This window comes from Anolis sagrei, chromosome 2, assembly GCF_037176765.1.
Source record: "Anolis sagrei isolate rAnoSag1 chromosome 2, rAnoSag1.mat, whole genome shotgun sequence".
Taxonomy (NCBI): Eukaryota; Metazoa; Chordata; class Lepidosauria; order Squamata; family Dactyloidae; genus Anolis; species Anolis sagrei.
In genome coordinates, this window is record NC_090022.1 from 156,836,962 (window position 1) to 156,863,995 (window position 27,034).

Sequence of the window (27,034 nt, forward strand, 5' to 3'; positions counted from 1 at the left end):
AAGAAAGCACAGAAAGGAGGAAATGTGCATGCTCTGTGGGAATGCCTTGCTTTCTATGTGTTTCCTGAAAATGTATTAAATTGTGTCTTCTGTTGGCTGCTGTTCTGCTTCGTACTAATCTGTCGTCTTTGTCTCTTGGCATGGGTTTCTGCTCAAGGCTATTGTGAGTATGGCTTCCTCTTTACTTCACCCTGTTCTGAATTAGTCAGTATCCATTTGTGGCTCTGACTTTTTCTGAGTTTAAATGGATAAAACTTTAGTTCTTATTTATGTTGCATTTTCACCTACTATGTGCTACCTGTTCGTTTAGCAAACAGTTGACAGACAATGCGTGTCAACTGTTTTTGTGAGTCCTGTCATTGTCGCAGTGTTTGAGGAAAGAGAGCTGCACGCTCACTTAAAAATTGCCAACTATCTAAAAATTCAAATGCCTAAACATTTTAGGGAGGTATTTACTCAAGCTAGATTTCATCAGCTTGATACAATGGTCAGATATGAGAGATTTAACAGCATCTGTTATAATGAACAGATTTGTATCGGCAGAGCACCTGAAATTGAGGGTATAACACACACATTATTTGATGGAAAATTTTACCAGAAAGTGAGAGACTTGTACCTTGGTTCATATATCAAACGGACAATTTATTGAGAATCCCACATCAAAACAACATATTTTATGTGTGGCCAAGATCCAAAAATAACATAAAACAGCCCTGTTTTTAAGCATAGTGATACATCTGAGAACCACATATGTGAGGCTTAATGGAGTTAAATTGTAGGGGTGATGCTTAAACATGATGTATATTCAAGTTTTATCAAGCCTTTTTGTTTGGTTTGGTATTGTGATATGGCCTAAGGGATAATCAATAAAATTTACTACTATTTAAAAATATAGGTGAAGTCATTGGCAAGGACTGCTTCAATTACTATCAATTTTTATCTATACTTAATGTCTTGCAATCCTTTTTCTGTTTTCTTAAAATTATTTATGATAGTCTGGATGCTGCAATCCACTTTCTGTTTTCTCCTTTATTCCTGTGAACAACAAACAAGTCATAGTTTACTTTGCTAGTGAAGTTGGTTTCACAGAAAATTCCAAAATCAATGCATTTTTGTAAAGAACCCCTTTCTGCCTTTTTGCAACTTCCAGCCATAGCTGGAAACACTTCTCCTGACCCTTAACAATGTGCCAAGTTGGAGCAGAGTTGCTACCATTGCTTCATCTTCTCAAGACATAAAACAGGGACAAAGAGCATGTGGGACTCCAGAGGTTTTTGGACTGCATGTCTTAACAGCTTTTCATAGCAAATCACTATTGAAGTTACAATCCAGAAACATCTGAAATGTCACATGCTAACCATCCATGGATTAAAGAATTCCTAAAAATACAGAGATGGTTCAGAGGCGGGAATGTAGAATAGGTTTCAGATGAAATTCCGAGATTTTCACAAGTATATTATTTAAGTGTATGTATGAAAGATAATAAATGCACCAATTTTTAGAAATGAATGCTTTATTAAACTATAAAATTCTTACTTCTGCATATACATAAATAATGTTTTATAGATTTATTAAATACAATAAATTTGTATTTAATAATAGATTTATTAAATACAATAAAGATACAATACAATATTTTAAATATGTACATATAATTAATATGTAATATATGCAATGTCATATAGCTGTCATATGTTATTAACACATAATATTGTAGGATCTTAGAATCTAGTATACGATGCTCGTTTGTTCTACCCTCAGCATTGTCAATCTACATCAATAGGAATGTTCCAAATAATCATTTTTTCTTCCATTTACAGTCCGTAATTTTGAAAAAGAAACTTGATGAACATCTGTAAGTATTACATTGTTTCCCACTTTTTTCCTAACAAGAAGTATATAAATGCCTTAAGTAAACAAATAAAAATTGGAAATACATTTTCAATGGGTTGATAGATTGTTTCAAAATGGCATTTTCCTTTTCATCAGATATAAAATAGTTTTCTGTGATAAAGTGATCGTAAAGTGGTATAAAAAGTTACTTCCAAAATCCTGCCAGGACAGAATGGGCAAGAAGGAACTTTTGGGTGTAGCCATTCCCTCCTCCCCAGTAACCCTGATACCAGTGGCAGGGTGAACTTAGCAGGAGTGGCTGGGGGTTAATGAATCTGGTGTGTATGATTGCTGTGTTTGAATTTTAAAAAGGTGTGGCATGGATAAATGGCAGCCTTAATTTTATTGATAGTTTTTGTACAGTGTTTCATTTACTGTAAGCTGCACTTTTTCCAATTTAAGGGGCTTAACAATGGGATTCACTGTATATTTTATGGCACCTTAGATTTGCCAGTTTAGATCTTATCTCTGAAAGGGAGGAGGAGGAAGCAGTATTACTCCAGCCTCAGGATCCCACCATTTCAGCCTCATCAGGCAACTGTTTACCTGTATTTTAGCTAAGCACTGCTTCCTGCTTTTGCTTCTTCTCCAACAGGCCCATAGACTTAATAAAATGGACTTATATTGAGCTTCTTTACCTTCCTTCCTCACACCACAAAAATAATGCCTCAAAGAGCCACATTGAAACAGATAAACAAGAGATATTGGACAGGCAGAGATTTAAAAAAAATATTCTAAGAAAATAGTTTTTTCCTAACATTGAAGCTTCAGAAAGGGGGTGAATGCACTTTCGATTTGGGGAAATTCAGTATTTTATTATGGTAGGAAATTACCCAGAATTGTAAAATCACAATTTCCTATTCCTATTTTAAAATTTATTTTGAATTTATGTAGTACTTGTTTATATTTTGACAGTGAAAAACTACATGAAGCTAATAATGAGCTCCAGAAGAAACGAGCTATCATTGAAGATTTAGAGCCTCGGTACAATAATAGCTGTGAGTAGTGTTCTGTTTCATCTCATAAGATATATTTAATTTTGCTATTGCAAAGTCATTGACTTTTTAAATAACTTGCAGAGTAATTTGAAGCTCTGGGTTTGTAGTGGGGTATGGAGCATCATCTCGCAGCATTAAATTAAGAATATTGGGGTCAAAATCCACATCTCAGAGGTTCACCAGGACCCATGACACCACCATTTTGCAGCTTGCTAACTTTTGTTATTAATAAAAAAAAAACCCTTTAAGAAAAAGCATACTAATTTTTTTGTCTTAATTGTATTTGGATCTACCTGCCACTGGAATGTGCCCCTTAAGAACCATCTGGAATTGAACTTGGCCATTAAATTGAATGATATAGTGCTGTGACTCTTAATACAGTTCCTCATGTTGTGGTTAACCCCAGCCATAAAATTATTTCGTTCTTACTTCATAACGGTAATTTTGCTACTATTATGAATTGTAATGTAAATATCTGATATGCAAGATGTATTTTCATTCACTGGACCAAATTTGGCATGAATACTCAATATGCCCAAATGTGAACACTGGTGGAGTTTGGGGAAAATCTTGATATGTTGGAGTTGTAGTTGCTGGGATTTATAGTTCACCTAAAATCAAAGAGCATTCTGAATCCCACCAACGATAGAATTGGACCAAACCTCTCACACAGAACTCCCATGAAGGAGAGCTTTTGGTGGGAGGATTCACTGTTTCCAAAAAGGAAGAGAAGGAGAGATGGAGAGATTTTTAACCTTCTCTGCTAAAGGGGTTCCTAAGACCACGAGAAATATGTTTTTTATGGTCTTTGGTGACCCCTCTGAAACCCCCCTCACAACCACCAGGAATCCTGACCCCCAAACGCTGGTCTAGATGGTTTACAGAAAGGTTTGCATTTTCAGATCACTTTATCAATAAGGAGAGAACTCATATTTCAGGCTGTTGGATTAGGGAGAGCCTATGTTAATAAAAATATGGTGGTTTAGACTGGTTTGACCATTATGTTTAAATTTGGGAAGAGAGATTACTGTGATGCTAGGAATCTTTCCCATTATTAAAAATGTTGACTTCCCTTACAGTGTACCTTGCCTGTACAAAATAATCTAGATTGTCCCATAGATAAATCCATTTTTTTATGTTTAGCTAAACCTTATGTCTTTGAAACAAATCTGGAATTTTCCCCTTTTATAAAGCACTCAAAATAGAAGAATTGCAAGAGGCTTTACGTAAAAAAGAAGAAGAGATGAAGCAAATGGAGGAGAGATACAAAAAATACTTGGAAAAAGCTAAAAGTGTAAGTATCTGTGTTATGTTAAGGTTGACAGTTGTAAGATAATATGAGTTGCAGCTTTCATTGGAACTATACTCATGTCACAGTCACAAGTCTGTATGGTGAAATAAAGGATGGGCCATGTGTTTTTATTTTCTTACCACGTTTTGAAGTGAATATTTATACTGTGTGATCCTGCAAGTTTACGCTTCAGATCCTCCATATCTCTGGATTTTGAATTTGCTAAGCAAGTGGTTTCAATATCTAGGTCCAGGAGAGGACTGGCATAAAATAAACAGGAAAGTGCCTGACATTGGCATTCACTTCACATGCAATGAAGGAATGTGCATAGAAAACAGAGCATGCAAGTCCAGAGGTTCTCTGTTTTGTGGGAGAGTCGATACATTTCCTGGATCAATTCTTGTCATCAAGCTCTTAGAAGGAATGTCATCTAGCATTGTTGGGGAAGACCATTTGCTGCCTAAGATGCTGAAGGACTGATGTTAATACTAGGTAGTTAGCATCAACATCACAATATTTATTTTTTGCCCTGCCTTCCTCCAAGACATCAAGACTCAAGGTGACTTAAAAAATGAAAAGCAAGACAGCATAGCTAAACGGTTCTAAATATTCCCATTAAAACGTAATGAACATAATAAAGAAGTTTTGAACATATCATTAAAATAATCTGTAAATAAACAAAACTATTGTCTATTCACCTCCTCCATTTGAAAGCTGTGAGCCTTAGAATTTTGAAAAGTCAGCTTGCCACCAAAGGATAACAAGAAAAAGGCTATTTTCTATTGCTTTGGGGCCAGATTTGGAGAGCCTAGGGCAGGCATGGACAAACTTTGGTAGGCTGTTAGGAATTGTGGGAGTTGAACTCAGAAATACTTGGAGGGCTGAAGTTTGCCCATGCCTGGCCTAGATGATGATGAGCTACTTGAACAAATATTCTGACCTGTTATTAAAAAAAATTGTGTGCTGGTAGCATAAGTTGTATGTTTAGCGTGTGCCCCTTTCCTCTTACAGGTTATCCGTACCTTAGATCCCAAGCAGAACCAGGGCTCAGCGCCTGAGATTCAGGCACTGAAGAATCAGCTGCAGGAACGTGAAAGGATGTTCCACTCTTTAGAGGTAATTTCACAACCCTGTGTGTTTTTTATGAGCTCCCTGTAAATAACCTGCTCCTATTTTTATCTCATTAGAGTCTTTTAATCATTTTATCCTGTACATGTGGCCCTCCCACTGCTATCGTGATTGTGTTTATTGGAATGTTATTTTGTTATTGTGTCTATACTTTTTTTCTATATAATTTTGATTATGTTGCTTGTTGTTTATGTTTTGGTTTTATTTTGCTGTAACATTGTCCGGGCTTGGCCCCATGTAAGCCACATCGAGTCCCCATTGGGGAGATGGTGGCGGGGTATAAATAAAGATGATGATGATGATGATGATGATGATGATGATGATGATGATGATGATGATTATTATTATTATTATTATTATTATTTCAATGGAACCCTGCACAGGGCTTTGTAGAAATCGGTCCCTTTGATTTTCTGTGATAAGATGGGAGTCGAATTGAAAGTCTGGTATAATAGTGTACAAAAGAATATTACAACACCTTTGAGATGAAATGAAAGAAAATGTAGCATGAACTTCCATATATTTAGTTTTACTTCCTTATTCCAAGCATCTGAAAAAACAGGTTTGTCGTCAAAAACTATACTACAATATCTTTCTCTCAGTTCCAAAGGTACTCTTCCCATCCTTACTAAAAGTTAGCTTATGGTTTTGAAGTTCTGTTTGTGCTGAATTGTTCATTCTTTTCTGTTAATTTATATGTAGCAGCCTTAAGGTAAACATAGGCAATATTCTGCCATAATTATTAATGTTCGTCATCTTGTGCTGACTCGATCACGCTGGCCAACACACATTTTGATGCCTCAAATGTTAGGCCTATTTCTGGGGATATTTGACCTGCTGATTCCAAAAATGGCCCCAAATTTTCCCTATGAGCTCTAGTTTTGAGATACAGAAATTATTGATCATGACTCTAAGCAAGGAGTCAGTTGTTTTCCGTTTCCAGCATTCAGCCCAAGTTCCTGCAACAAAACCGGTGCAGTTTTTGTGCGATTAATCATGGAACACTATATAAGAGCCTATAGTATGCATATAAAATAATCAAAAATACTATCACTGCTTTTCTTAATCAGAAAGAGTTTGAAAAAACGAAGAGTCAAAGAGAAATGGAAGAGAAATACATTGTCAGTGCCTGGTACAATATGGTAAGTAATCTAGTGGTATCATACCATTTTTATATACTTATGGTGACAACAATTTGATTCTTTTCTGGAAAAGAACTGGCATTGATCCATGGGATCACCACGTGGGTAGCACTGATCTGCTCAAGCCTCCCATTCCATTATCACTTTATCCTTTCTTTGCATTTATTAAACGGCCTTGGGCAAGCCGGCGTATCTTGCCTTCATCCTCTTCATTGGTAATAGGTGGGTATTGTGTTGCTAGACTACAGATTACACTATTCTTCATCATTGTCCTTTCTGGCTGGGGCTGATGGGAGCTGGAGTCCAACATCCTCTGGAGCACTGCTTCTTAAACTGGGGGTCCCGATCCCAAATGGGGTTCCCTTAGTTCAGTGTTGGGATCCTGAAAAATTTGGCAATAGTAAAAGGTTTCTGAACTTTATGTAATTACTGTTTTACACAAATCTGTTGTGCAGAGCTTACAGTGGACTCTGCAAAAAAATGCTTCAGCTGTACTTCATAAAAAGGAAAATCAGTCTATTCAGCAAGTCTTGCAAATGCTGAATTATTTTTAAATAAATAAATAAATGGTTTGTTATCCGTAAAAGTTTGATTTTTATACCTATTTTATCTATCTATATCCCATGAAAAGTTCTTGAGTGGAAAGGATTGTAAGTGGAAAAGTTTAAGAAGCTGTGCTCTGGAGGACGGCAACTTCCCTACCCATAATTCAGCTGGTCTGGCTAACCACATTTGTGGGATGGTCTTAGCAATCGCCAAGGATAATACAAATGATGGGCTATGGATTCTTGGCATGTTCTACATGTCTAAGTAAATGATGATATACAATTTGTGAGTTTTGCCTTTGCCCTTAGCACTGTATGCCCATCTTTATGTATGTATTTATTTATTTATTTACCACATTTATATCCCGCCCTTCTCAACCCCGAAGGGGACTCAGGATGGCCTTACAAAGGCAACAGTTCAATTCCATATATTAATACATTGGTAAATAAACAAAAACGTTAAAACCAAACCCATTAAAAATATAGCATTAAAACATCAGTTAAAACAAACATGATCCAAATCGTATTTCAGGGCCAGTCGGAGTCGTTACTATATTAATTTGTAGTCTCATATTTAACTACTCCCGTTACTGGCTGAAAGCCTTATCCCAGAGTCATATTTTCAGATTTTTTTTCCCCTGAAGGTCAGGAGGGATGGGCAGATCTAATTTCGCTGTGGAGGGAGTTCCGTAGGGAGAGGGCCACCACTGAGAAGGCCATGTCTCTTGTCCCCACCAGTCGCAAGGGAGGTGGGACTGAGAGCAAGGCCTCCCTATCTATCTTAATCTCCGAGGTGGGTCATGGAGGGACATACATTCGGATAGGTGAGCTGTCTAGACCTGCTTGAAGAAGGCAAAGCATGTTGGGGCCATCCTGATCTCTCTTGGGAGGGAGCTCAAAGTCTGGGAGCTTCCATCAAAAAGGCACTCTGCTTTGTTCCTGTGTTTGAGCGGGTGGTGGGACAGAAAGAAGGCCCTTTGTTTTCAAGAGGGAAATGGCACATCTCATTTAAAAAACAGCAACAGCAAACCTAATATGTTTCCCACCCCCACCCCTCTTCTCCACAGGGAATGACTCTCCATAAAAAAGCAGCAGAGGACAGACTTGCTAGTACAGGTTCAGGACAGTCCTTCCTAGCCAGACAGAGGCAAGCCACCAGCACAAGAAGAGCATATCCTGGCCATGTTCAGCCCGCGACAGCGAGGTAGAGGCCGACCTTGCCTTGCCTTTTGAAAGGAAGCCATCCTGGGATCAACACCGACTTCTGTTACAAGTTACAGCATTTCAGGAGACTTAGCCAGCATCCTTTCTGTCTCTTACAGTTAACTTCTCATATCAGGAAGGGTTTTTTTTAAAAAAAGAAAAGTTTTTCTATGTTTTAAATTCCCTTCGCTTTCTCTTTTTTTGGAGTCTTTCTTTTTGCCTTTTATTGTGCCAAAATGTTGGGAAACACCTGGTGAGGTGCAGAAATGGAAATCCTCCCTTCCCTTGCTATGCTTGTATGAGTTATCAATCTCTCATCTGAAATCTGAGGATGGCTAGATATCAGACTTAGAGGTCCTGTCGATGAATGAGATTGCCATCCTTTCAAAGGCTGCCATTGTATAAAGGGAATTATTCGCCTTCTCTTTCTCACTCTTCTCTTGAACTGTTTAAATTATGTAATGCGATTTGCAACAGTGATGATTGTGAAATGTATTCATTGCGAAGGTCTGGATGCTGGCCGAGGTTGCACCTATCTGATTTAGCGTGTGATCACAAATTTGCCTTAGATTGTGGTTATTCTTTGTTTTAGCTTTAATTTAGAGAGGCAGCCTAATTTTTTGTGTCCTTGTTTGCCCATCTCGCTTATCTTTCTGCTGCTGCAGGTTTAAACTGTTGGAAGCTCTGGTTCCATTTTCGGTTGGTATGGACTTAAGATGGAAAGTGGCAACCTTCCCCCCCCCCCCCCATTTGTTTGCATGGCTAGTGCTTCTTTTCTTTTTCCCATTGGATTCTAAGCAAGTAAGGATCTGGCAAGCCAACAGTCTCCGTGCTCCATAATCCTAACCCACTCCTGCTTGGAAATTTTAGGAAATGTGGGCACAGGTAATATGCCTTGTAATGTGTAGCCAATCCTACAAATGGGGAAAGTAAACATGATTAACCATGTAGATTTTTTTTTGTTTTTTTGGTTTCCCATCCCCGAGATAGCACGTTGGTTTTGGTAAAACATTTTTGATGGGTGCTGCTTATAAGTTGTTTTTCACCACCGAAGACTGTGTTTTGATAGGTCAGTAAGGAGGACTCTTACCAATTGCCTTTAAATGGTAACCAGTGCCTCCAGACAAGCTGAACTTGACATGAGAATCTGCTGTCCTTTTGTGCCAAATTGCAATCTGTGCAATTAGAGATCTTTCTCACGAAGTAAAGTTAGCCTTTCAATTTCTGATCTTGCCAAGTACTGAGCTCTAGAGAGCAAACCATTTATGGTTGAGAAGTGTGGGATTATTCGAGCTTTTTCCATACGAATTCACTGTTAACAGTAACTGGGAGGTTTTGTTGAAAAGTGTTGTATGTAGAAATATTTTATTATGTCTTAACTTTCCAGAAAAACAAATTGTATGATCATGTTGACATTTAGAAAGTATTCTTAAGAGCCTTTTAAGGGGGAAAGGATAGCAGTGATGCCTTCCACCTGGAAGCACATCTGGAATATGTTATATTTAGATATAAAGTGTTTAACATACCACTTTTTTTTGCAAACCAACACATTACATCCTATTAATTAAAGAAATCGTAACCTTGTCCTTTTTCGCCGCTACCCTTTTGATTAAAGTTATTTGGAAAGTAATGATTAAAGAAAATGCATTAACTTTGGGCCCTCTGTAAGTGTGGTTTCAGTGTTTAGTGAAGTAGGCCAGATTTCTCCCTAGTATGCAGATAAATGTTTACTTTCTGTTTCTCCCATGAAATAGCAAATTAGGAGCAGGAGAAAGAAGACTTGAAAGTGAAGTTTTGTATATATATATATACTTTAGACTTGGACCCAAATCACTATTAATGAAAAGATTTGTAGTTTTTGGGGAACTGTTTTAGTCTAAATTCCAAAAACAGAGGGAGAGAGACAGGAAAGACCAGTTAAACAGATTCAGAGAGACAATATTTTCGGAAAGAGTTAAGTCCACAAAATACCTGAGGCAGGGGGATCTGTGGCATCTTTTTCTCTCCCTGGCAGGAGAAACTTCCTCTGTTTTTTTCTTCGAAAGTTACCTCCTCCAGAGAGGGCCCTGGGAACTCACTTTCCCAATAGCAGTAGCATAGGGTGGCTGTTGAAAGTTCTTCTTGGAGCATGTGTCTCTCAGCAACTACAATTCTCAAATGTAATGGTTTAATCTTAAAATAATTCTTTAAAAAAATCAGTAGATTGGTGAATTGTTTTGAAACTTGGCAGGTCCACAGTTGTAAATGGGGTCTATAACTGAGGTAGGTTTCATGCGGATAGGCCTTAAATGCCTGAAAGCTGAGCTTTTAAAGTTTCCCATTGTAATCAATGGGTTGAATTTCTGCCAAATGAAACAGAAAACACCCCCTCCCTTTTGGGTAATTTTCTGGTAAATGAAATGAGGGGTGAGACAAAAATAGACCGGAAAATGGCATCCCTTTTAGTCTGAATACACATGCCTAATATATAGATACAATTCCAGAACTTATTGTGGAAACAGGAAACAATAACAACAAACTCTGTTGAAATTAATCAATTCCACTGGAAGTTTCCATAGAGTTGCCCTAGAGGACAAAGGCGTTTTCTAGAGAAGTACCTGGTCCTACATTGCAAGTTTATGGTGACTTCTGGAGAAAGCATACCATAGAATCACCTGAAAGATGTAGGAAATTCCTAGAAAGGACAGATTTTGCCAGGTATGGGGGTTGAGGGGTTGTACTGTACTAGCAATATTTCTCGATGGGGCATCATGTCCCTATATGCAAATCAATTCCATCAAGGAATTTGCAGCTTGAGGAGGAATAACTGCCAATCTTAAGCCTCATCTCCAAGGGTCTCCTTTCTACATATTTGATCTTGGCCAAAAGTCCTCCACCTTAAAAGCAAGTCTTCTTTCTATAAAATTGCTTTGAAGGCATTGTAAACATTTTCTGACTCCAACACAATTTCAAGTGATCAATTGGAAGAAATGTTGATTCCTCCCAAATGGGACGAGCCTACTGATAATGGGAGGATTTCACTTTTGCTTGGCTCAAACAAACAACCAAGTAGTAAAAATCAGTAGATTTGTTATGACATTTTTTGGTCCCAGCCATTTTTTTAAGCTGAGAAAAACCTGTGCATAAGGAATGGGTGAAATTTGGGGAAATTGCTTACAGCTGATTGGGTTCAAAATTGCAGAAATGCCTGCCTTGTAGGCTAGTTTTGTGTAGATAAGCAACTAAATGTGACATGAAAGTACATAAAGATTATATTTGTTTAGGGCAATACATACGGCACCCACTATTCCAAGAACTGACTGATGTAGTTGTAGAGAAAGTGTAACATTCTTAGTTTTTTCCAGTTGCATGCATTTATATGCAAATATATAAAAATATAGATGATTGCCCAGAGAAAAAATGAATATTTTTTTTGTCCTCCAGACCATTCTGCTGTTCTGACAAAACTATTTTTCACTGTTTTTGTTCTTTGCCTAAAAGAGAATTGAGAAACAACTTCGGTGTTCTGTTTTTTCCCCCCGATGCCTTCTTTTTTGTTCCTTTATTGGCTGTCTTTTCAGTGTGAAGACTTTGTCTGCTTTCCACGGCTTATTTCTGTTTATCATTATTTTGTATTTTTCACTGAGTATGTCAGCAGATAGTTTTTTTGACTTTGGTTTCTTACTTTCTTGTACCGGAAATGGCAGGGCCATCTTATTACAACATCCAGCATTGCAGGATGTCATGGTCTCACCACATAAATGTGCCATTTGTTTTTTACTTTGATGGCTTGAGAAATGAACTGTGGTTTTTAAAGATCATACAAAAGCATGAAAATTAATCATCAGGAAGAAATCCAGAAAAAGTTAGTAGCTCTTTAAGGACGTATTGAAATTAATAGGATATTAATTCTTACTAAATTAAGTGCTATTAATTTCCAAATGAAATGAGACAGAAATGAGACAGATTTTATCTGGCTTGTGGGCTAATTTTGTGGCAAAAAGAAAAAAACTTTTAAGTGGAGTGGAACCGGTTCATAAACACTTTAAAAGGAATTTCACAACTTTTTCTTCTGATAACACCATGGCTAGTAGTTTGTTCTTTTTGTCAAAAGTGTATTTTGACTAGGGATGGACAGATGAACTTTTCCACATTAAAATTCATTCTGTCTTCATGCAAAATTTGATTTTTTTTCAAAATCTGCACAGATTTTGGTATGCATTTAGAAGACAATGTGTTTTTCCAGAAAACATGCTGTGTGCACATTTACAAATGTATACATTTGTAGTAATTCTTAATGGAATAAAACATTTGTGGTTTTTTTCCTTCAACTATATGCATCCTAAGCTGGAAATCTGTGGATTTCAGTGTCAAGCTGTATTCTGATCTCTCTTTAGGCCTGATATATTTAGATTTGTTAAATTCATTTGGAAATTCAAACCCAACAATTTTTGGTTATAGGTTAAAATAGGCCAGGCAAGTGCAATGGCTACTGTTGTAAAAATAGAGAATTTCTTATTTTTGTCCCTTGCATATTGAGGAGCATATTCTCTCAGCAATACTAGATGTGTTCAATGTATCTCTTAAGTTGGATAGACTTGTCGTTTGAACAATTGTTGATTACCTGTCTTGTAATAGTTCTGTTGCAGTTTGGGCTTGGGTTTGCTGTATAGTAAACTGGTTGAATAATCTTGTACTTATGCTAAGTACATTTACTTGGTATATGTTAGGTTTTGAAGAATTATATTTCCTGAAATTTTAGTATATAACTTTAAAATCCAGTAAATATTCCAGAATATTTCTTTCCTACTTATGTTTGCCTCCCAGATGTTCTCATTTTGTTCCACTGAATAATATACTTGAAGAGGTAAATATAAATTAATATACGCAGCGCACAGGCTAGGATCCAGTTATGTACTTCTGTTAGGTCCCTCTGTTTCCACCAGAATTGGCAACCCCATCTTGACCAGTCTCTTCTCAACCCTCACAATTTGTTCTGAGCTCCCTTCCATACAGGCTCTAGATCCCAGAATATAATCCCAAATTTTCTGCTTTAAACTAGATTATATGAGTCCCCACTGCCAGATACCTTGGGATAAACAGAAAATCTGGGATGAGATCCTAGGATATAGGGCCTGTCTGGAAGGGCCCTGAGATACTGAACATATTTCTTATGGCATGGAAGACTGGTCTGGGGGATCTTGTGCATAATTACAATTGGATATTGAAATATGTTGTGCATAATTACATTTAGGTATTGGAAATACAGTCATCAAGTCATAATAATAAGGGTTGCAATCCTACATTGGTTGCAGTGGCACTAATCTCTATGTGTATGTATGTGCCTTTAAGTCATGAATCAACTTGAGGTAACCACATGATTTTTACAGGGTTTTCTACGGAAGGAGAAGTTGGAGGTGGTTTTGCTCTTGCTTTCCCCTGAAATATAGCCTGCAGCACCTGATATTTGTACGCCTTCATAATGGATCAACAGGATGCCAGCTGATCTTATTTTGCAAGATGCAGGCACACTAAATGTGTGATATTTCTGCTTGCGTTCTTTAATATGAGGCCTCTGCTGGCAGAAAGGCAGCGTTGTTTTTTTTAAAGGAAGTTTTATTAGGCTAGAGGAAAATATTCAGTCTTTTTTGATCAGGCAATCTCGAAAATAATAATTCATTTTGGTTTTTTATGGTTGTTAAGCTAGAATGGGAGCACCCCGCGGATGAGGCCATGTCTTGTACCCATGAATTGTCACATCTAGGTAGGCCAAACTGGGGGCCAGGAGATTGTGTGCCCCACCTTTTTTCTTGCAGAAAGAATTGGCAGACTGGATGGTGATGAGCACTCTGTTTCAGCCTGATTTTACATAGGAGTGTCCAGGTTTTATCTCACGAAATTCTTCAGGTCCTCTAGCCAATAGGGCCAACTTCACCGTCTATATATAAGATTCTATATATATGTCTATATATAGATTCTAGCTTGAAGCCCAACTTAAGTTGGTTTGGTCTCATACACTGATTTTCTAAAATGGACCATGTTAGTCCATGAAAGCTTTTGCCATAATAAATTTGTTCATCCTTCTATTGCCATGATAATTGCTGTGTTGAAAGGCAGTGTTACTCTTATACTGCAGCAAATGTCAGTTTGAGCTAAACCTTTTGAAAACATTACCTGGGCAGAACCTTAACTGGAGATTTTTTGTGTGTCAGGAGCGACTTGAGAAACTGCAAGTCGGTTCTGGTATGAGAGAATTAGCCATCTGCAAGGACGTTGCCCAGGAGATGCCCGGATGTTTTACTATCCTGTGGGAGGCTTCTCTCATGTCCCAGCATGGGAAGCTGGAACTGAAAGATGGGATTCAAACCACTGACCTTCAGATCAGCAGTTCAGCCAGCACAAGGGTTAACCCATTGTGCCACTGCAGCTCCTTTAACTGGAGATAAGGCCTTGAATGTAGGTAGAAAGAAGTAGCCCTTGTTAGTATTATTGTGGAAGAAGCACAACATGGAACATTGGAACGTTCTGCCTCAATGTGATTTTCTTTTGGTCTTTTTCTGCCTCTTCTAGATGAATTAAAATCATGTTGGTGTGTTAAAGGGCCAACTCTAACATGCCTGGTAGGATCCCCGCAGAGCAACCAGGCAGGAAGATTTACCATATATACTTGTGTACAAGTGAGGGGCAAAATTATGGAGATTGATGTGAACCGTGGATAAGTCCAGTGGCTTTCCATGGAGAGGGCAAAGCATCAATGCCAACTTGAGACCACTTCTGAATACTGCTACCATTTTCCCTCCTAGGCATTAAAAAAGTTCAGAAGTGGCACAATGGCTGAGAAGGTAGCGGGGGTTGGTGCGTCTTTTTGATTCTCCCAGGATGGACTAAGCTGTTGCTTTTTGTCACGCTTCTCAGCGGAGATGGTTTCTTTTTTAGTAAGAGTTAAGGCACATTACTTACATTGACTGTAGATAAATTAATTCAGTTGATTTGCTGACTAACATTTCTGGATTTATACATGCGTATATAGGGCAGTGTTTCTCAACCTGTGGGTCCCCAGATGTTTTGGCCTGCAAATCCCAAAAAAGTCCCAGTTTACCAGCTGTTAGGATTTCTGGAAGTTGAAGGCCAAAACATCTGGGGACCCACATGTTGCGAACCATTGATATAGGGTAAATTGAATGGCCCTTCGAATTATCTGGTAGAGTTATGTACAAGGTATTATGTTAGCTGGCTATTTATGAGGATTTATTAGCAAAGTTGTTTCCAACTCCTAATGCATTAATTTACATTGATTGAACCTGTTCCATTATTGTCAGGAATCTATAGCTTATAAAATTTGCTATTTTGTAGTTCAACGCTATAAACTGTTCAGACTTCTTAAATGGTTTGGTCTTGATGGTTTCCCCCTCCTTTCTTCTTTCTCCCTCCTCCTTTCTTTGCCATCTTTAAGCAGCAATGAGGACAGCTTAACCTCGCTTGATTTTAAACTTGTAGCGAGGCTGTCCTGCCTGTCACACTGTTTATCGAACAAGGGCTATTCAGTCCACTTTTTTCCCCCCTGTGGAAATATAAAGCTGTCACCACAAAATTCCTGGCCTGTTTTTCAGAGAGAGGATTTGCTGGCAAGGATGCTTATGTCTGGGTGCAACCTTGCTGCCTCTCTTTTTCCCTTCCAAAGGAATAAACCTCAGAGGCAGCAAACGAGAACATTGTATTGTCGAAGGCTTTCATGGCTGGAATCACTAGGTTCTTGTGGGTTTTTTCGGGCTATAGGGCCATGTTCTAGAGGCATTTCTCCTGACGTTTTGCCTGCATCTATGGCAAGCATCCTCAGAGGTAGTGAGGTCTGTTGGAAATAGGACAATGGGTTTATATATCTGTGGAATGGCTGGGGTGGGGCAAAGAGCTCTTCTCTGCTAGAGGTAGGTGTGAATGTTTCAGCTGACCACCTGAAACGAGAACATGTTCACAAAATCTAGGAAAAGGTGTTGGGTGGATTGTGAAGCGCCTGTAGCACTTAATGTTAACTTTTCTTGCCACTGCTATTCCGCTTCACATGCAATTCTTTCTATCAACAGTATTAACATGCAAGCTTTGCAACAGCTCTAGTTTGTTAAACTAGAACAATTTAAACTTAACATGTGTTTTATTAATGCACCTTTGTTTACTGCTATGATTTAAAAGTGCACTAAGGGAGCCATGTTGTCCAATGCTATATATATATATATGTAAGTGTATGTATGTATGTTTGTATTTATCCTTTTCTTTTTAATTTCAGCAAAGCCAAGAAAGGGTTTTCTCTTGGAGGAAACCAATAGGGAGCAGTGCCTGACCCCTGCTGCTTTTTTTAATTTAAAACTCCAAGCCTTGACGCCTATGCAATATTTTATTTATTAATGTTGCATAATGTCTTAATGTGTATGATTTCCTTCTTTGCATTTTCCCCATCTCTTCTAAGAGACTTGTGCATTACCCTTAGCGGTTTCTTTCCCCACCTCTGTATATCTGTACAAGCAGCTCTAAAAAGGAACTTGAATGGAGATCACTAATACAAAAGGAGCATTCTTCCTTGACATCAGTGTTATCCCCGATACCATCTTAGTCGATTACTATTTGAGTTACCTGCGTTTATCTCGAGTTCCCTCTTCTTCATCCCTGTTAACTTCCTTTCAGATTGCACTAATGTGTCTTTCTTTACTTTATGAAATAGCGCTATTCTTCATGTACAATATGTTGACAGTATAACTTGGAATGCTTTGTGCTGCCTTTTAAAACGATTCTTGGCAAGGGGTTGGACTGGATGGCCCATGAGGTCTCTTCCAACTCTATTATTCTATGATTTAAAGCTGCTCTTTTTCATTTATGCTCTTTATGTATCTGCTTGTGTTGCCGTAGGTTCCGTTTTGTGTCGAGGCAGATGTAGGAAATGTGGCAGTATGATAGACAACCTGAGGGAATATTGTTTTGTGAACGTGTTTGTGTCATAACTGTTACGTTTTCCATCCCACAGAGTTTGGGAAGGAGCCTTTTAAAGCATTCTGGACAGTGCTAGTTTTATGAGAGGACTGCATTGAGGGAGAGCTGGAAAGTAGGCCAGGCAATCTGTCCCATTCCCTTATCTCCTTCATTGCAATAAGTGGAGCAGAGTCTGGATTTCCCTTGGAAGTTCTTGCTTCTACCTCTAAGCCATAAGATTCGTATTAGGGCTGGGGAATCTTTGGCCTCCCAGCTATTGAACTAGACGAACAGTTCCTGCAAGCCAAGTCAATAGTGAGAAGTACTTGGAGTTGTAGATTTCCAAGATCTGGAGGGCCCCAGGTTCAAATGCTCAGTTTAAGATGAAGAAACTGGAACTAAGCACTGATGTATGCCCAGATGAAGCCATTCATTTTTGTTGTGAGCATACGGTGTGATGAAATTCAGAATAGATTACTTGGGTCATGGCCTCCTTCCTACATAATCAATTCTCATCCAGGTCTTTCGTAGCTCTGAGCAAATTGCTCCCTGACAAGCAGAGCAAAATGTTGCAGGTCTTCTCCCCTGTCCATGCGCCTCGCTCAACTGCAGGTGTATGGAGGAAAGGAGCCAAGGGCCGAGCTGCTTTTGTTCTGAGTGCTCAGGTTGAGCCAGGGACAAATGGGCTTCATTATTGCTACCTAGACTGTAGGGATACCTTGCAGACGAAGATGTTTACTTTGGGGAGAGGTTGCTAGTGGAATCACTGGTTGGTTGCTGGCTCAGTTAGTTTGGCAAATTTAGGCGACCGCGCTTGGCTGAACCTGGTAGTCGAAAAAGGTTTTGTCTTCTGAGTTTGACATTCAGTATTGAAGCTCCTTAGCTGGGCTGTTACGTACCAGATACTCACAATGGAAGGGGAGGGGGTGTCTGCTGCCTTCATTATTTAGCCTACCTCCAACTATGTATTTGAAGAAAACACCTTTGCCTCCCCTGCATAGTCATATCTGTTAGATGTTGGCAAGGCATTGCCTTGTAGCTGTCCTGGAGGCTTTTGTTGTGTGTGTCTGCGTGTTTGCCTGTGTGTTTGGAGCACACGTGGCCTGATGTTCAAGTTGGCCTGAGGTTGGGTACTTTTAGGATCTGCCTGCCAAAGCACCGTAGACCACTAGGTGGAGTAGAGGAATGTGAGATTTGGGGCTTACAACTTTCAGTAGGCGTTGCTGGCCGACTTTTGAGAGTGTAGGTTTTGTTTTTAGCATCACAGTCGTGGTGCTGTTGCGATATTCTGAGATGCTAAGCATGTTTTCAAGCATATCAATTAACTGTGTTTATGTAGCATTCAGTTCCCTCCCCTTCATTTTGCAATAGCAACTTGTTTGACTGTCCTAAACTAGGTGTTGATTGGTTACCAAAATGACTGTTTGTGAAATTGCCAGTGGTATTTTTTTTTCTGTAAGAGAACTTCTGGAGTACCAAATATTAACCCTCACTTCTTGCATATGATTTCTTACCATATCATCATGGTAGTGGTTTTAATACTTATTCATGTGTGTATATATACACACAAAGAAAGTAATAACGGTTTTAAGTTCAGACATTTTGTTTTTCCCGTTTAAAAGACAATGCTTCCAAGGCTACAAAACTAGTGTACAGTTGTTAAACAAGTTGTAAATAAAGGCTTATATAAAATTGGTGTTGTTTCCTTATTACACAGTTGGCACTTGTTCCTCCTAGCCTTCTCAAATGGTTGGAGTGGCTCTCCCATTTTTCTTCACAACGGCCCTGAGAAGCAGTCTGAAAAATAGCAACTTGCCCAGGGCCAAAGACTCTCCTGATCTCCATGGAACAAGCACAACCTTTTCCATAATACGTATTTCTAACCTGAACATTTTTTGGTGTTCACATAACATCAGAAATCAAGGAGCACCTTTAGAACCATATTTGTAATAGGAAGTTGTGAGAATCGCTTGCCCTGCAGCATTTCTAATTTTGCATTAGTTACATGAATCTAGGAGAATCAAATTGTAAATCCATTGTTAGCTTCCCTACCTTGGACATCTAAATGATTTATTCACACTGTTAATACACCATTTGATATTCGTCTTTATAGTCAAATGTGGAAAGCATCTATACATCAGAAACTGCACATGCCATCTTTTTTGCCCATCTCGAGCAAAAAGAGAAAATACAATAACATATGAGCTATTGTTGATGTATGCTTACTCCTAAGTAAATATCCAGTGGCGCAGTGGGTTAAACTGCTAAACTGCTGAACTTGCTAACCTAAAGGTTGCAGGTTCAAATCCAGGGAGCGGCATGAGCTCCTGCTGTTAGCCACAGCTTCTACCAACCTAGCAGTTCGACATGTCAATGGGAGTAGATAACTAGGTACCGCTCCGGCAGGAAGGTAACAGCGCTCCATGCAGTCATGCCAGTCACATGACCAGCCACATGGAGGTGTCTATGGACAATGCTGGCTCTTTGGCTTAGAAATTGAGATGAGCCCCAACCCCCAGAGTCGGACACGACTGAACTTAATGTTAGAAAACCTTTACCTTTACCTAAAAATCCTAATATCCATTTTTCTCTCTATCTTATGCCCCAACTAGATCCCTCCATTACAAACTCTTTATTGGAGGCAGTGGTTCTTTACATATCGAACAAAGTGTAGCATCACAGGCTTCCTAATTCTATCTTGCATTCCTTCCTCATTGAATTAGTTCCTAATTGGAAAGTACCTTTTACATTCTGTATGCACTTGCTTGGAAAAAAGCATGGAAATCTTATCAGTTTGAAGCTTGCTGCAATCACGATGTAGTATTCATGTAATGCGCAAGAATTTTGCAAAATCCACCATTCCTTTTTTGGATGACAAGTAACTTTTGTCCATACAACTTTGTATAGAAAAAGTCAATAGAAAACTTCCCAGCAGTTCCGCAACTGCCAGGCCAAGCTGAACAACGCGCTGTGCAGTTTACATTCTGTCAGTTAATAACTTGAGGTAATTCTTCAAATGCATCAAATCATGTTCATAATACTTTACTAAGTATTTGGACTGCTCAAAACCAGGTGTTGAAGGGAGGGTTTAATGGTATGGATAGTTGAATCCAAAATAGTAACAGCCAACAATGTGATGCGGCAGCTAAAAAAGCCAATGGGATTTTGGCCTGCGTAAATAGGGGTCTAGTGTCTAGATCCAGAGAAGTCATGCTCCCCCTCTATTCTGCCTTGGCAGACCACACCTGGAATACTTTGTCCAATTCTGGACAGCACAATTGAAGAGAGATATTGACAAGCTGGAATGTGTCCAGAGGGCAACTGAAATATTAAGGGCCTGGATAACAAGCCCTATGAGGAGCTGCTTAGAGAGCTTGGAATGTTTAGCCTGAGAGGAGACATGATGGCCAGTATAAAGATGTGAGGGCAAATCTTAAGGAGGGAGCAAGCTTGTTTTCTGCTGCCCTGGAGACTAGGACACGGAAGAATGGCTTCAAACTACAGGAAAGGAGATTCCACCTGAACATTAGGAAGAACTTTCTGTGAGAGCACTGGAACTCTCTGTGCCGGAGTGTGGTGGAGGCTCTTTCTTTGGAAGCTTTTAATCAGAGGCTGGATGGCCATCTCTTGGGGGTGCTCTGAATGCAATTTTCCTGCTTCTTGGCAGGGGGTTGGACTGGATGGCCCATGAGTTCTCTTCCAACTCAGATTCTATGATGGCTATGTGACTACTAAGCTTTTAAAAATGTATGTTGGTCAAGTTTCCAAAAGGTATTGCCATGAAGATAAAATTGGCTATCTCCAGGGCCCAAGTCTGTATTAAGTCTGCTCAATGTTAACTAAAGCTATATTAATTACATAAATGGTTTAAAATAACTAGGTCCCATGCCCAGATTAAAGGAGCAATAAGTTGAGACAGAGATGGGCTGTACATCTAAAACCTAGGAACAGTACGTATGTTTTTCCTTCTGCCAAGTCAAAGATTATAGCAGTGCAAAAGTAAGTTAGCAAACACTTGTGTTGATGCAATTGACCTAAATCATCCCCAAATTGTTGCCAATTTTAAAACAGTATTCATATTTTACCAGCTAGCACTGTGTTGTGTGTAACTTCAAGTTGCCTAACTTCTTAGGCCATACACAGAAGTGGTTTTGCCAGCTCCTATAGAACTAGTACTTGTTTCCAGTCTCCCATTCAAATACTAACCAGGGCTGCTCCTTCATAGTTTACCGCATTGGATCTTGGATGCCTTTACATTGTTCAGACTATCCCTTTCCATTCTAAAATTTCCCATTCCTAATTAAACATAAAATGTGAAATGAGTGGTAAATTATAGGAAGCCAGCATGGTTTGGGTGTTGGACTAGGACACAAGGGTTCAAATCCCCACTTAGCCATGGAAGCCCACTGGATGACTTTGAGTCTATCCCACTCAGAGGAAGACAAGGACAGACCTTCCTCTAAAGACATTCTACCAAAAAGTCACCAGGTCACAACTGACTTCAGGATGTGCAACATTTAAATTACAATGCATTGTGGTAGGGAACATGAGTCACAATTATTTCACAAACAGAAATTGCAAAAGTGTTTGAGCCTAAATCCTCAAAATTGCATATACTAGTAATTCCACTAACAGCACTTTAGTAATTTTTCTGGAAGCCCCACTCTGTGTAAGACAGCTTGTAACTGTTGTCAATACAAAAATATAACATTGGCCAGGCTATCTGTTTATTACTTAACAATAAAATTTAGGCATCATGTCAGTAAGAAGCAATCTATATGCTTACCAAAGGCAGTACCCAGAGAATCCCTAAATCCAGTTTTCTGTGTTAGCCAGTGTTGTCTAAATGCACCAGAAAATTTCTCTGGTTTGTGGTTTACAGTACCACAGCATACAATCCTGGATTATTCTCACCGTGTGGTATAATTATTTCTTGCCCATTGTTCCTTGCTACCAAGCACATCCATATACTCAGCTGAAAATGGCACATGGGTTGTTGCAAAAAGATGCACTGGGGAAGTAAATTTGCTGGCAGACTTTTCTCAAGAGTCAATGTAAATAGGTCTGAGCAGCACCTGATACTAGCCTGCAATTTAGAGCATTCTTCAGCATAAGATACTGGTTCAGCCTCCACATTCCCCTTGAACAATCTGTTTATCATCCCCTTTTGAGGCCAGTTGGGTAGTAACCATAGCCTAGGGACTATTAACATCTCATCTTTGAAACTCTCTGCCTTGGGAAGTCACTGATTACTTGTTTACGTTTTTTTCCCAACAGATGAATCCAATTATAGTCTGTTATTGGGATGGATGATCTGTTATTATTACACCTTAATCACAGTGCCTTATGCCATTTCACCATTATGGGGTTTTCTGCTTATTAACGTATTTGTAAATCTTGTGCACTAGTTGTTAATGAAGAATACCTCCCACCACCAATAATGACATCAAACTCTTTAGGGAAGGGGTTTCAAGGATAGCAGCCAGTGATTCCACAGCATCATAGTAGTGGTACAGGTGAAACATACATCTTACCCACTTTGTGCTGGTCATGGACCGTAATAAAGTTTTGTTGTTGTACATCTTACCCTCTTGCCTTATTCCTTTTTTCTCAAGCGCCATGCAGGTCTCATTTCCCCAGGCGGAGAATAGAAGTACATTTTAAAGTAATGTGAAATGGGTCCTGGATAGCTGCAGTGTAAACTTCATTACAACCTTGCAGGTATTCATTTCAGCAACCAATTGGTCCGGAGAACACACCACCAAAAAAGAAGAATCAGGTGAACAACAGTCTTCAAAATGCTTTATTGAACTGTGTGTCTTATTGTAATGTGCAGGTGTGTTTGAAAAGACTACAGTTTGAAAACTGGTTTTGAAAATCCTCAACAATTAAAAAAAAATCCCTACTAGGATTTAACTCCCAAAGTAACCAGAGGGTTGGTGTAGAATACCCCCTTCAAACATTCTGTTGCAGAGACTAAAAGGAAAAAAAAGAGAAACTAGTATTGTACTTTATATAGAAATAAATGGAGTCAAATTAAAAATTGCAGGTGGGTTTTTAAGCCATTTTAGATTAGCATCCATGTCAAAGTTCTTTTAAAACCCCACCCTGCTGTTCCACGTATGACATTTTATTCTAAGATGCTTGTAATGTGGCAGAAGTGGAAGGGGAACAGAGGGAAAAGGGGTGAAGAGAGTGAGAGCCAGAGCGAAACATGATTATGGTCTAAAGCCTAGTTTAGATTGAATCAGAAGCTGTGTGCAATTTTGTCTTTATAGTCTAAATTTACATTCCCTTCCCTGCCACCCAGACCCCCCTCCCCCCAAAAAACCAAAACCCCTCCTGTCCCTGCCTTGGGGCTATTATGAAAGTCTATGCACAAAAACACTGTACATTTTTATACATACAGGATTAATAGTATAGGCATGTAGGTGGCATGATTCAATTAAAAGGCTTTTTTACTTTTTTATGCCAGAAAAAAAAATCAAGAAGAAATAATAAATAAAAAAGGTGCTAGAGTTATCATTAAGAATGCAGTTGTAATATACTGACAAGTTTGGGAAGTCACCTTCTCAAGCTCTCCTGATACTGACAAGTCTCTGCAAACTAGGAAGCAAGTACATAAATAACTCAAAACATATGATTGAGACGGTGAATGTTTTAAAACTAAGACAACATAATCCAGATTAACTTTTGTTTTCTTTTAAGACAGTGAATAAATGAATCATCTACACCTGAATAAAACATGTTTTAACAGTTTGAAAATGTTTTTTTTAAACAACCACAAAAAGAAAAAATCTTTAAACAAAGTTGAACAAGTATATTTTGATTATAGGGCACACAAAAGCCCCTTTGCCAGAAGGTTTTGGCAGTGGCCTTACTTTTGTGTCTCCTAGAGATACATAAAAAGCAGGCTGAAACTCTTATGTGGATGTGTGATGGTTAAAGAGAGCAACATAAGGGTCACACCGAGCAAAACACCACACCCTGGAAACGACAAGCCGTCCCACTGCAGAGATTTTGCATGATGTGCAAACCGCACATACAAAAAGGTGGTTCAGACAGACATCATTATTCAAAAGCTACTTGATGGCCACACGCTGCTAAGTGAGGACTAACTTCTTTGTCTTGTAACCTTTGAATAATTGGAAAGCTTTTTTGGGGGGAAGAGGGAGTTGTTTATAGTTTTATCCTTGTATTTAAATTATTTTAAATGACAAGGTCACTAAAACTCATGCACGCTGCAAAAAACCTCATGCAGTAAAGGTAAACCATCCAAGCAGTTTTTATTCATTAATATTCATAAATACACACAGCAGCTTCATTAGAGATTTCATTTTTTTCCTCTTCAGTTTGAATGTGGAGTATTAGGAGAGCCTTTTGCATGTCAAAAGTACAGGGCACAGAGGAGTCCCCTCTGCACTGAAACCTACATTTACCTGCTAGAAGTAAAAATTATTTTAAGTGGAAATGATTATCATATATATCTTTTTTCTCTCTCTTCCTTTGAATGTACACAATGTAACAAGAGTGACAGACCTGAAATTACAATCACCAAAACAAACCCAAGATAGTTGTTGTCCACTTTCATTGGCAAATACAGCACAGAGGACATTGTCTGCGAAGTGGGATGTCATCAAAGAGGAGGTGGAGGAGGCTCGTTTCCTTTATTACTCTCTTTTAAATTTAGATTTTCTAAAGCAACATCTAAAGGCATAATATCTACACAGCCCATAGCACCAAAATCAGCAACCTCCCCGCGCTCGTCCTCATCAGAGGAGGAGCTTTCTTCCCGCATCAAAGTGGACAGGAGAAGCTCTTGAACAAACAGGCTGCGGTCGGCCCGCTCACTCTCCATTGACTGACGCTCGACTTCAGACATCTTGGGATCGTTCAACCTGCACAAGGAGGGAAGGCGGAAGAGAATGTAGCTAACATTCACAAAAGGAAAAAAAGACACTGTCCAAACCAAAACCAAACTGCAGGCAGCATCTGCAGGAGGCATCATTGCATGAGAAATTTGTGTGTGTGTGGGGGGGGGGGGCGGGGTGTGTGTGTGTGTCATACTGCTAATTTTTTTTTGCATTTGTTCCCTACTCCTGTAACACGTGAAAACATTTTAAAAGTTACCAAAACCCAATATCCTATTCCCGTGTCTGAAATTCATATGATTATAAGTTGGAAAGGTTCCAATGACAGGTAAAAATAACTACTTGTCTATGACTACAGTCCTCAGGTTATGGACAAGACAGGATCTGTAGGTTCGTTTTTAAGTTGAATTTGTATGTAAGTAGAATTTGTATTAAGTGTAACTCTTGCCACACACACAATAAGTGTGTGTGTGTGTGTGTGTATCTATCTCTTTGGATAGCAAAGGGGGAAGGGCTAACATCCCTGTGGTGTTTATTTTGCTGTCTGTGCTCCTGTTCAGAAGATTTCACCTCAGTTTCTGTCCCTATGACAACTGGATTTTGAAAATTGTGGATTGTTGTGGAAATAAGGATTGCTGAAAAAGCTTCAGTGGAGACACCTTTTCTTCAAACTAAATCTTTCAGGAGTGAATTTCCTTTCCTAGAGGTAGATTTTTTTCTCACTTCCTGTTGTCTCACCCCCATTCTTAACTGTAAGTCGGATGTCTGTAAGTCGGGGAAAGCCTATATACAAAATTTGGAGCCACTACTATTGAGCTCAGCTGTCCGAATGCTTCTTCCATGCTACCCAATCAAAACCATTTCAAATAACTGCTATAAAATTTGCAGTTTGCTAAGAAAGATACGTCTGCAAATGTGTGTACTGATGGGAACGATAACAGGCCTGAGATTACACTATCTAAATGCAATGCCTCCAGAAAAAGGGCTTCAGTAGACAAGATCAAGACCGATTTCTCTGGGAGCCACCACTGAGCTAAATTAAAGCTATTGTTTTGATTCGAGTGAAGACTATCCTATATTAGTTCCAAATATTTTAATGAGAGACATTTTGACCTTTAAAAATGTAAGTTTTTGGAATAAAAGTGCTAAAGTGATACATTATATTTGTGGCACCTTAAAGGCTTACTTATTATGGCACACGTTTTTATATTCCAACATCCATTCCAACATAACATGAGCACAAGCTTAGAAATATAATTGTAATCAGTGGGATCAAATGGAAATGTAATGCAAAAGGAATTGTTTGAGCTTGTTAAGGCTGGCCTGAAAGTTGCTATTTTTCAGGAAATGAATTAGAAATGGAGATACTACTCTCAACAACTATCGTAGATTTGCTAAATTCATTTACTCTTTTATTGGGACAGGAAAACACTACCACAATTCAATCCCATATTTAAAAAGATCAAACTTCTCAATAAGCTCTGTTTCAGATGTTCACACCAGAGTCTGGAGATTTTTTTCTCTCTAAAACAAGAGTAACCTTTGTATGAGCAGAATAATGTCTTGTAACGCCACAACTATAGACAAAAATACGGAAGGGCACTGCAAGAGGCAGGAGATTAGGATGCAAGAGGCTGGACTAGGATTCTGGGATACCAAGACAAGACACAATTTCTCTGCATAAGAGGGTAAGAGGAAGGCAATGACAAAGATTTTCTAAATAAATCTTGTTAAGAAAGCCTCTTGACAGATTTACAGGTTAAGATTAACATAAATCGGAAACTACAGAAAAGCCCACAGCAACATCCACTGACATCAGGTAAATCAACCACATATCACTTTTCAACAAGTCTCTTCTACGCATGGCTAAGTTTGGCTCACTTTACAGGAAATTTGGGGTTGCAAAATCCTTCATGATTTAACATGATTAAGGTTCAGTGACATTTTCAGTATATGAATTAAAGCATTGGGAAGGTGTCAGAAAGGAGGGCAGGGAGAAGTTTTATACTGTATATGCAAACTCTTT

General features: G+C 38.8%; 2 protein-coding genes across 3 annotated transcripts in view; one reads left to right on the plus strand and one right to left on the minus strand.

The window, feature by feature from the left end:
* The window catches only part of HOOK3 (hook microtubule tethering protein 3), a 69,556-nt gene extending 61,176 nt beyond the window's left edge, over positions 1-8,380 (plus strand). For both annotated transcript variants that reach the window (XM_060763687.2, XM_060763686.2), the window contains 6 exons: positions 1,821-1,855; positions 2,809-2,891; positions 4,085-4,185; positions 5,194-5,298; positions 6,381-6,452; positions 8,065-8,380. In XM_060763687.2, the coding sequence (XP_060619670.2) occupies positions 1,821-1,855; positions 2,809-2,891; positions 4,085-4,185; positions 5,194-5,298; positions 6,381-6,452; positions 8,065-8,205 (537 nt within the window). In that variant the 3' untranslated portion in view covers positions 8,206-8,380. The remainder of the gene's footprint in view (positions 1-1,820; positions 1,856-2,808; positions 2,892-4,084; positions 4,186-5,193; positions 5,299-6,380; positions 6,453-8,064) is intronic.
* Positions 8,381-24,398: 16,018 nt separating this feature from the next.
* The window catches only part of KCMF1 (potassium channel modulatory factor 1), a 49,417-nt gene continuing 46,781 nt past the window's right edge, over positions 24,399-27,034 (minus strand). Inside the window, exon 7 of the mRNA XM_067463976.1 lies at positions 24,399-25,035. Within this exon, the coding sequence (XP_067320077.1) occupies positions 24,774-25,035 (262 nt within the window). The 3' untranslated portion in view covers positions 24,399-24,773. The remainder of the gene's footprint in view (positions 25,036-27,034) is intronic.